The sequence below is a fragment of the Monodon monoceros genome, unplaced genomic scaffold (genome assembly GCF_005190385.1).
Source record: "Monodon monoceros isolate NGI ecotype Baffin Bay Population unplaced genomic scaffold, NGI_Narwhal_1 Super_Scaffold_12, whole genome shotgun sequence".
Taxonomy (NCBI): domain Eukaryota; kingdom Metazoa; phylum Chordata; class Mammalia; order Artiodactyla; family Monodontidae; genus Monodon; species Monodon monoceros.
In genome coordinates, this window is record NW_021703768.1 from 60,669,565 (window position 1) to 60,681,095 (window position 11,531).

Sequence of the window (11,531 nt, forward strand, 5' to 3'; positions counted from 1 at the left end):
TGGTCACGAAGCAGCGAGCTGATCTCCCTGTGCTATGCACCTGCTTCCCACTAGCTATCTGTTTTACGTTTGGCAGTGTATATATGTCCATGCCACTCTCTCACTTCGTCCCAGTTTACCCTCCCCCCTGCCCATGTCCTCAAGTCCATTCTCTACATTCTTTTGACGATTAAACCAAAGGAATCCTGAGACCACAGTGGATCACGGCAGTGGGTAACAATCTCAACTTAGTGTCTTTTATTTCATGTTCCTGAGATGAACTACTAGAGATAGTATTGTTGATAGAATTATAAAACACTATAGCAGATCTAGAGAGAAAATTAAGGGGCGGGAAGGAGGAGCCCATTAGAGATTAAGACAAAAGCCCAAGTTAAAATGAATGAATTTCCATCTTGGATTCTTGTGACCACCAGGGGGAGATGTCTGCATAGATCTTGACAAAAGCACTGTTGTCAAGATACTGGTTCTGGAACTGCTGAAATAGGTAATTCTCTTGGGTCACGTACGGTTGTACAGGAAACATTAAAATTAGACTTTTTTTTAAATGGTGTTTGACCACTTGTCTGTGTAGAGAATGGCCCCAAAGTAGAACAGTGGCTTTTCCTTGTTTTTAGTCATCTTGGAAAAACTGATGCTCTTACGCTACTTAAATTTGACCACCTGTTCCTATAACTCCTCAGAGTTTATTTCCAAGGTAATTTATTTCTACCTCCACTGTTTATATTAATGGCACCATCCTCTCCTCCAAGCTTAGAAACTCGAGTTAACTTGAGTTTTCCTCTGACCCTCTGTGAGGCACCCTTGTGCTGTGAATAGTCTGCTTACTTTTCTCCCCAACAGCAGCCAATATGTGTGCACAATACCTCTGCATAATGTTTCCCTTTCCCAGCAACCATCTCATTTAGACATTTTACCTTTGCTTTTGTAATAACCTCCAAATTGGTCTTACCCTGTCTTTTCTCTTCTCATTCATTCTTACGTAACTAGGCTTTGCTGCTCTCTCAGTGCTAGAGACGGCAGAGTTGGTCACTCCCTTATGAAGCCTAATAGTCTAATGAGGCTTGTTGATAAAATAATTATCAAGACACATATGGAGCATCCCTGGCCACTTCCCTCTAAATAACAGTACCCCCCTCCCTCCAAATCACCCATTTTGATTATCAAAAATCCTCTCTTCCCCCCATCCCAATTTACAAATAACCCATTAAGGAAATAGTCCCAAACCCCATTTGAGAACCAGTTTTATTCCTGTGATTTTCAGCTGGGGCCACAGACACAGCTTCAGAGTGCAAGTATTCTGTGTGAAACACTTTAAAAATTTGTGTTTGTTTAAATAATCTTTTAAAAATTTTATTTAAGTACTTTCTGGGTCACCTGGGTGACCCAATACCGACATGAGATTCCAGGGCCCCCTTTGGTTCTTGTATTGAACATTCCAATGGCCCCAAGTGATTTTTCACAGCCTCAACATTTCAATTTCCATGTCAGCTTTTAACCCAGTTCTTGGAAGCCCAAGTTGGCAGGTGTTCAGGTTTAAGGAACACTGGGCCTCTCCCTTATGGTTGTACAACTTCTTTATAGTACACGTGTGCTGGGCAGGGCTACCTGGATGAATTCTTACTAAGTCTCTACCAGTTTACCATGGCTTCTGCCCTTGGGGCTGTGTTTTCCCAGAAAGGTTGTTTTGTCCAGTTCTCACAAGAGTGACATAGGGTTGGCATTGGTTCTAGGCATGCCCTGTTCGCAAATTAATTGTTCTAAAATGTAGCTCTGTTTATAATGCTCCTCTATTTGATTGTTGTCTCTTCTTATCTGAATTAACCCTCAACGTGGTGTTCTGCCCTTTGCTCCAGCTACACCCCTCCTTGTATTTTACACTTCAGCCAAGATGGATCTGAACACTCTGTTCATTCTGGCTTATCTGCTCCTATGCATGCTTCTCTCACCACCAGGAACGCGGTGCCTATCACCCATCTCCGCCTGGCACAGTACTGGAGCTTCCAAGCCCTTCCTGCCATAGAGGGTGCTTCCGTGAACTATTTGCATGTTTCTCCCACCCCAGCTAATGTCATCTTTTCTGAGAACCAGCATGATGTGGTTAAAGGAACATAACCTTGGAGCCCAAAATATCTAAGTTTGACTCTTCCTAGCCGGGCCCCTTTCTGTTCATCTGTAAAGCACAAAAACAAACACACACAACAAAAACACCTACTCTGCATCTGCCTATGGAACTATGTTGTGTTATTCATAAAATTTTTCCCTTTGGCTAGTATTTGTTCATTTCTGAAGAAATGATGGGTGATTGTGGGTTTTTTCTTTTTTTTCTGTGTTCATCCTTAAGCTTTTTCATTTTATTCCCATTGGGTCATCATTAAATGTCAGACGTGAAATGCCTGTAAGGATTTTGCACTTTCTTATCGAATGGTCCCCATCTATAAGGGATGCTAACGAGTGCAAGTTGCCATTTATCCATATTGTCATTGTGGTCAGTATTATTTAGTATATATTGCTACTAGTAAGTATAGAAGAGTATTTTCTTAGGTTTATAACTCTTGATAAAATGAAAATCTCACACAGGACACTGAAACAATTTCAAGCCTGTGTTTGGTGATGCCTTGTTCAGGCACAGAGAATGAATCGTCTCCCCCACTTCCCATTCTGAATGATGTTTTTCTCTCCCAAGCTACACTCAGTAGAAGACACCTCAGTGTCATCTTGAAGCAGGCATAACTTTGAGAAAATCCGTCGCAATGAGAAAACAATTATAGACGCAATGTGATCTTACTTCTTGGAACCTCTACTGTTAGCAAATCTGTAGGTTCTATTCAGAAGTCATACTGCAGAGTGAATCAATATGTACATAGAGGATTGCTCTTTATTTCCCTGGTGTAAAGATGCACAAGCAAATTAAACTATTGAGTTTCTATACTTCGGGCTGGAATAGCTCACTCATGTTAGCTTATGGTTGTAACATTGGTTCTGTAGTGGGTTTTTTTGTTTTGTTTTGTTTTGTTTTTAATTTATTTTATTTTTGGCTGCGTTGGGTCTTCGTTGCTGCATGCGGGCTTTCTCTAGTTGCGGCGAGAGGGAGCTCCTCTTCGTTGCGGTACGCAGGCTTCTCATTGCGGTGGCTTCTCTTGTTGTGGAGCACAGGCTCTAGGCACACGAGCTTCAGTAGTTGTGGCACGCGGGCTCAGTAGTTGTGGCTCACAGGCTCTAGAGCGCAGACTCAGTAGTTGTGGCGCACGGGCTTAGTTGCTCTGTGTCATGAGGGATCTTCCCGGACCAGGGCTCGAACCCGCGTCCCCTGCACTGGAAGGCGGATTCTTAACCACTGTGCCACCAGGGAAGTCCGGTTCTATAGTTTTTAAATGGGGAAATTGATGATTGAAAAATGAAAGTTTCTTAGTAATATGTCAAGGTGGATCATCTTTTTTTCCTAAAATTTCTCAAGACAGGAAAAATAATCAGAGTGTTGGCCAAACTATTTTCCAGAGGGCTGCAGAGTGAGGAGGGTCAGGGATCAGAATGAGGGGAGAGAATGTAATGGCGGTGAGTGGACCCAGGAGAGAGGTGGTGAGGGGCTGCTGAAGCCTGAGGAACGGGCAGGTGAAGAGGAAACTAGGATGTTCTGGGTCAACTGAGGCACCACCTCTTCAAGAAAACAGGCAGTGAAGATGTGTGTTATTCAGCAAGGTTTCTGGAACAGCATTTGCTTTTGATTTGATTTGTCACTGGAAGTATTAGGCCACAAGGTAACCCAGCTGTGTTAGGGTTACAGTAAAAAAAAAAAAAAAAAAAGGCCTCTCAAGGCTTGGATTTGGGGAATGAACGAGAAAAAAAAAAGGGGACCTTTGATGGAAAGATTAGGAACCGTGGTAATTCCGAATTTTATCCCATAATACTCATCTGGAGACTAAGCAGAACTAAGACATACAAAGGGAAGGAAAAATAGTTACTAAAAGAAGCAAGTAATTTCACAGAGTTAAGAACTTTGAGGTTTTTTTGCTTGAGTTAAGTGCAAGATTGGAATTTGAGGAACTTGCATTAAAAAGCATTGTTACCTCAAAGTATTTTTAAGGGAAAAAAAACACCCTTAGTCTAAGTGAGCTTGGTGTATGTTGACAAAGCTGCACAAGACAGTTTTACTTGCCTTTATCCTGTTGGTCTAACCTCGTAACATCACATTGAGCCACATGTGTCAAACTTAAGATGCGTGTCCAATTTAAGATGCATAACATGAACAAAGAATGAACGTCTCTGATTAGTATCATGCTTGTTTTCTCTTCTACAGTTACGCAAATGCACTACTCTCCATTAAACTGGAGGCCTTATCCCAAGGGCAAGATAGCTTAAGCTGGAATGAAATTCAGAATTGTATTGATATGGTTAATATTGAAATTCAAGAAGAAAATGACCGTAAGTATGGAACAGTATCCTTCTCTAGTTATAGTGGGAGAATAAGGTAGCTGGACAAAACGGTCCTCTACATCAGGGCTGCCCTAGAGCCCTATGAGAACACTCTCCCCTAACAAGTCTGTATGTATTTATATGTAAAAGTTATTTTTGTACTACTGTCCCAACATATTATAAACATTACAAAGCAAACATAAGCCATAAGAGGATAGAATAAAAGTACATAAATACAAGTCCTAATATCTTTCTATTTATTGGTACTTGAAAGATGACTGCTGTAAATAACTCAGCTTTTTAAACAAGCACTCAACTTTATTTTGACCTTTCATGTACGTGGACGTTTTTCTGAAATATGACACATGTCCCTGCCCTAAGAAGAAATTGCAACACAGTCTGACTGTTGTTTTATGATCTCAAATCATGGTGATTTGCTGTGTTTCTAGAACTTAGGAGCACTGAGCATGAAAGTGGACAGTCCAAGAAGATGTGCGCTGAGACATGCTTTCGTGAATGTCAGCTTGCTTCCCTGTCCTGCCTCTTACTTATAAAAATAGAGTGACGAATGGGGAGCTCTGTAACTTAGGCAATGAGTATAATTGCTGCTTTGTGACCACACGAGTTTCTGCTGCCTCTCTGCGTTTTCTTTCAGTGAGGCATTTGGGGATCCCTGCCTCAGATGGCTGACACATCACCCACTTGGCTCTTTTCTGGCATGTTGGCTTGGGAGCTGGTAGTTCTTGGCAGATGCTAGTTACGAGGGAAGCACTAATGTAAGCAGATGTTCAGCATCATCAGTGGGGGGCGGCGTGGGGGACGAGCCTGGTGTGTGTGTCCGCTTACAAAGCTCAGGTCCCCAGCTTCCTGCCATCCTGCCTCCTCCTTGATCCTCCCCAGCTCCACACTCTGACTCCAGCGATGGTTTGGGTGCTTTGGCTGATGCCACTCAAGGGTTGGCAAAACACAAAATCATGTTCCATCTTTGTTTTCTAACTTTTCCCTTATTCTTTGGGACAACATGCACAATCCAGGTTTGCTTTGGTGACTTATGGATGTCCTGCTTATGCAGGTGAAGGTGCATTAATTCTCAGTACTGAACAAGTGTAGTTTTACTCTCATTCTTGACATTGACAAAGGGGTACGAGGAAGGACCTGCCATTTTTTGTCCCAGATTATCAGATAGAGCCTTTGCTTTTACCAGGAAAAGAAAAACAGTATCATGTGTATAACTTTGAAAGAAAGTGGTCTTTTGTAGGTGGATATTTTTGAGCGAAAGTCTCTTTGGATTTGTATGACATGTACCTAGGTAACTGTACTAAGTTGTTCTCCATGGGACATTTCACACGGCCATTACCACATTGCTTTCAACCGTCTCAGCGTAAAGCATATATGCCATAACCAGAATAGTAATTTTAGAGGCTAATATTTCCTTTCTAGAATTTGGGGGACTTAATAGAAAAGATTTAACTTCTCTCTGTTTTGGTTTGTTGTTTTGTCAAAACGGGGTATTTTTGTTGAAAGTTCTTGAATTATTGAGTTTGATATCATCTGTTTAGGTAATTGCTTTAACAGCTAAATTAAAATAAATATACCGTTGCGAGTAGGCCCCAATTGCACAATATAGAAATTAAATCATCTGAAAGAGCTGAGAACTTTTCATGGACATCTTGAAAGTGCGTTACTCTCCCCATCCCACCCCTGCCACACGCTCCAGAATCCAATCCTATGTCTGAATTGTGGTGTGGATGAGGTGTGTAGCTAATGGGAAATGATAAATGTGGAAGGTGAATTGAATGGAGAAGCTGCTAAATGCATTTCCTGAGATTTGGATGCTCTGCTGATTTCTTAATGGAAAGTTTACTTTTCCCAGTCGAGCCTTAGAGGAGTATTATTTTAACCAGGTAACTTAGACAAGGAAGTTTTCTTCCTGTGAAGTTTTGCTTTTTAAATTTGGTAGGTACCATTCTTTGTGAGTTACCTCATCTGCTGTCTCAAATGCAACACCTCTAAGGGAATGCCCGCTCTCTCCTTGGACTAGAATGTTATCGTATCACATGGTGATTTAAATCAGTGGGCCACGAACTGAGGCTCAGCAATCTGTGCTCAAATGGGATTTTCTCTTTATTTTTAAACAGAGGAAGTGATGCAGATGGACCCAGGGGACTTATGGGAAGGTTTTTCAGCTCCTATGAAGTCATTTACTATGACATCAGCAGCTTGTGTTCTTAGAAACACACCCAAAACTTAAGCAGGTGATTTCAATCAAGTCAGCCGGCATGCACTCATTCCCAGGTGACCAGCTGCTAGGAACACACATTCTCTTTCTTAGATGTAGTTCTGTAAAGATCATTTTTGGATGGGATGTTTAAAAGTATTTAGAACAGTTAACCCAAGGAGGTCAACTGACATAAGGGGTCAACTGTCACTTCCAGAGAATGATATAAGTATTCCATGTTCTCCAGTGTATAAATATTACGGGGTGAAATGGTAATACCTTGTATGTGGGTAGTACTTAGACTTTCTCAAGTTCTTCCAATGTTTTGAGATAACCTAACTTGCATGTTAGAGAAGTATTTTAGCTGCTTCTTCCACCATATTGGAGTATTATAGTCTGAAATAATTTCTAGACATTTTAGATTGTCCCTTTTCTCCTACAGGTTTTTTCATTCTTAGCAATGGTCTTTATGGGGTCATTCATTCAGGAGATACTTAGCTAAATATTTTACTTTAATTTGAATGTCAAAATAAAAATTAGAAGTACGTATTCTGTTTCATAGCATATCACATTTGTAGAGTGGCTTCTGATCGTTTTTGAAGAAAAATAACTGACAAAATGAGAGAATGTTTGGCTTTAAGTATGTTTATTTTCTAAGCTTACTTCTCATTAATGTTTAGTTTCTTTATTAATTCTTGTCCATGAGCACTCACTTGGGAAGCGGAAGCCCCCTGTTAGTATGTGAATGTGTGTGTGTGTGTGTATGTGTACACATGTGTACCTATATCCATGAATAATGCACCCATACATATATACACTATAGTATTTTATGACTGGATGATAGTTTATTTTTAAGAATAAGGTAGTATTGAGAAGTGACCTCCAAATAGATCCCTTGTACTAGACTTTCAAAAACTTTTCCAACTGCATGGCTTGGCTTCTGTGCTTTTCATTCCTGGACCTTACAGTCCATGTCCTAAGATCCTGTATGTAGTAGAGATAGTAGAAGGTTAAACTGGTGGATATGCTTATTCATCCTTTGGTACATCCATGAATTAGGGTTCCAGATGTAATTTTAGCAGCCCGCATTAGAGAATTTGTGACATTAATTATCCACACTTGAACCTTAAAAACGTCCCCAAACATGCATGACTTTGTTAATTTCTATGGAGCCGACCTACACTTGACAGCCACATGTGGCTATTTTAACTAATTAAAATTAAATAAAATGTAAAATGAAGTTCTTCAGTCATACTAGCCACATTTTTTTTAACATCTTTATTGGAGTATAATTGCTTTACAATAGTGTGTTAGTTTCTGCTTTATAACAAAGTGAATCAGCTATACATATACATATATCCCCATATCTCCTCCCTCTTGCGTCTCCCTCCCACCCTCCCTATCCCACCCCTCTAGGTGGTCACAAAGCACCGAGCTGATCTCCCTGTGCTATGCAGCTGCTTCCCACTAGCTATCTATATTTGGTAGTTTATATATGTCCATGCCACTCTCTCACTTCGTGCCAGCTTACCCTTCCCCTTCCCTGTGTCCTCAAGTCCATTCTCTGTCTGCGTTTTTATTCCTGTCCTACCCCTAGGTTCTTCAGAACCTTTTTTTTTTTTTTAGATTCCATATATATGTGTTAGCATACAGTATTTGTTTTTCTCTTTCTGACTTCCTTCACTCTGTGTGACAGACTCTAGGTCCATCCACCTTGCTACAAATAACTCAATTTCATTTCTTTTTATGGCTGAGTAATATTCCATTGTATATATGTGCCACATCTTCTTTATCCATTCATCTGTCGATGGACACTTAGGTTGCTTCCATGTCCTGGCTATTGTAAACAGAGCTGCAGTGAACATGGTGGTACATGACTCTTTTTGAATTAAGGTTTTCTCAGGGTATATGCCCAGTAGTGGGATTGCTGGGTCATATGGTAGTTCTATTTGTAGTTTTTTAAGGAACCTCCATACTGTTCTCCATAGTGGCTCATACTAGCCACATTTTAAATGCTCATTAGGTGCATGTGGCTACTGGTTACCATATTGGATGGCCCAGAAGATTTTCATCATCACAGAACATTCCGCTGGACAGCACTGGACTATACTGACCTTGAAAGTCACTCTGCTAACACTCTAGGGAATTGTTTGGTTTTGAACTGTCTCTTTGGCATTCTTTACAGAGTGGTGAAGTAGAGTAAACCAACTAATAGTGTATATCCAAATCTCTTTGCACTTCCGTTTTCTTTTCTGTACATCTCTACATTAAATTCTTCCAGCTCTGCTATTCTATGGTTCCATCATCCAGTACTTTGGCATTATTATGTAAGTGAGGGTTACACTAGAAATGAGCATCTCTGCTGCTACTTGTATGTCAGATTATCTCCCCTTTTTATAACAGCTTTATTGAGATATAATTCATATACCATAAAATTCACACTTTTATTGTGTTTTTATGGTAGTTTTTTTATGTATTTAAAAAATTGTGGAACCATCACTAGTATCTAAATTCAGAATATCTTCATCACCCCGAAAAGAAACTTTATACCCGTTAGCAGTCACTCCCTTTTCCCCCTCCCCCCACCCCCTGGCAACCACTCATCTACTTTTTTTCTATGGATTTTCCGATTCTGGATATTTCATATAAATAGAGCCATGTAATATGGCGCCTTTTGTATCTGGCTTTTTTCTCTTAGCATAATGTTTTCAAGGTTTATCCATGTTGTATCATGTATCATTATACTTCATATTCCTTTCTAGGTCAAGTAATATTCCATTCTAGGGATATACATTTTGTTTATCCAGTCTTCAGTTGATGGATATTTGGGTAGTTTCTACTTTTTAGCTATTATAAATATTGCTTCTATAAAGATTCAAGTATAAGCTTTTGTGTAACTATATGGTTTCACTTCTCTTGAGTATATTCCTAGGAGTGGAACTGCTGGATCACATGGCAGTTGTATGTTTAATATGTTAAAGAACTGCCTGTTTCCCAAGGTGACTACCATTTTCCATTCCCACCAGCAACGTATGAGAGTTCCAGTTTCACCCCATCTTCACAACACTTGTTATTGCCTTTTTTAATATAGCCATCCTAGTGGTTATGAAGTGGTATTGCGTTGTGATTTGGATTTGCATTTTCCTAATAACTAGTGATACTGAGCATCTTTTCATGTGCTTATTAGCCATTTGTATATCTTCTTTAAAGAAATACCTGATCAAGTCCTTTACCTGTTTTAAATTTTTTTTCTTTTTCTGTTGTTAAGAGTTCCTTATATAGTTATTATGCTTGTATATCAGGTATATAAGGGGTTTTTTTAATCAGATATCGGACTTGGAAGTATTTCCTCCCATTCTATAGATTGTCTTCACTTTTTTTGAGGGTGTCCTTGGAAACATAAAAGGTTTAATTTTTATTTATTTATTTTATTTAGTTTTGGCTGCATTGGGTCTTCGTTGCTGCATGCGGGCTTTTCTCTAGTTGCAGCGAGCGGGGGCTGCTCTTTGTTGTGGTGCCCGGGCTTATGGCTGTGGCTTCTCTTGTTGCGGAGCATGGGCTCTAGGCGCACGGGCTTCAGTAGTTGTGTCGTGCGGGCTCAGTAGTTGTAGCTCACAGGCTCTAGAGCACAGGCTCAGTAGTTGTGGTGCACGGGCTTAGTTGCTTTGTGGCATGTGGGATCTTCCTGGACCAGGGCTCGAACCCATGTCCCCTGCACTGGCAGGCAGATTCTTAACCACTGCACCACCAGAGAAGCCCAAAAGGTTTAATTTTTTTTTGAAGTGTAGTTAATTTACGATATTGTATAAGTTACAGATGTTTAATGCAGTGATGCACAGTTTTTTAAGGTTATATTCTGTTTGTAGTTACTTCATGAGATTGGCTGTATTGCCTATGTTGTACAATATATCCTTATAGCTTATTTTATACATAATAGTTTGTACCTCTTAAAGGTTTAATTTTTACAACATCCCATGTATTCGTTTCTTTTTTTTATTTATGTTTTTGGTGGTCACAGGTAAAAAGTATTGCCGACCACAAAGGTTTACTCTTAAATTTCTTCTAAAAGATTAAAAAGTTATATTTTAAAGCTTTTTTGTGTAGATTTATGATCCATATTGAGTTACTTTTTGTGTATGATGTGACGTAGGGAGTCCAACTTTATTCTTACGCAGTGGACATTCAGTTGTCTGTGCCATTTGTTATAAAGACTGTTATTTACCTGTTGCATTGTCTTGGCACCCTTGGTTAAAAATCAATTGACTATACGTGTAAAGGTTTATTTCTGAACTCTAAATTCTATTCCATTAATCTTTAAGTCTGTCTTTATGTCAATACCATGCAATATTAACTGTAGCTTTGTAGTAAATTTGAAATTGGGAAGAGTCCTCCAACTCTTTTTTTTTTCCAACATTGCATTGGTTATTTCTTGATCCCTTGCATTTCCATGTGAATTTTAGAATCAGCTGGTCAATTTCTGTTTAAAAAAAAAGGCAGCTGGAATTTTGATAGGGGCTACACTGACTCTGTACATCAGTTGGAGTACTGCCATCTTATTAATATTAAGTCTTTTGATCCATGAACATGGGCCGATTTTTCCCTTTATTTAGGTCTTTTTTTCCAATGGTGTTTCATAATTTGCAGTGTCTGTGTCTCATCCTTGTTTTATTAAATTTATTCCTAAGTGTTTATTCTTTTTGTAATTGTAATATATTTGTAATTGGAGTCTATTACAGAATTTTTCCTTAACTTCATTTTCAGATTGCACATTGCAACTATAGAAAGATACAATTCACTTCTGTACATTGACCTACTATGTAAGCCTTAGCTGTACTTGTTTATTAGCTCTTGCAGTTTGTGTGTGTGTGTGTGTGTGTGTGTGTGTGTGTGTGTGTGTGTGTGT

The 11,531-nt window shown here is 39.4% G+C and overlaps 1 protein-coding gene across 4 annotated transcripts in view; it reads left to right on the plus strand.

Moving 5' to 3' along the window:
• Positions 1-11,531, plus strand: part of IQGAP2 (IQ motif containing GTPase activating protein 2) — a 284,603-nt gene that overhangs the window by 186,191 nt on the left and 86,881 nt on the right. For all 4 annotated transcript variants that reach the window (XM_029216538.1, XM_029216541.1, XM_029216540.1 and 1 more), the window contains exon 12: positions 4,295-4,419. In XM_029216538.1, the coding sequence (XP_029072371.1) occupies positions 4,295-4,419 (125 nt within the window). The remainder of the gene's footprint in view (positions 1-4,294; positions 4,420-11,531) is intronic.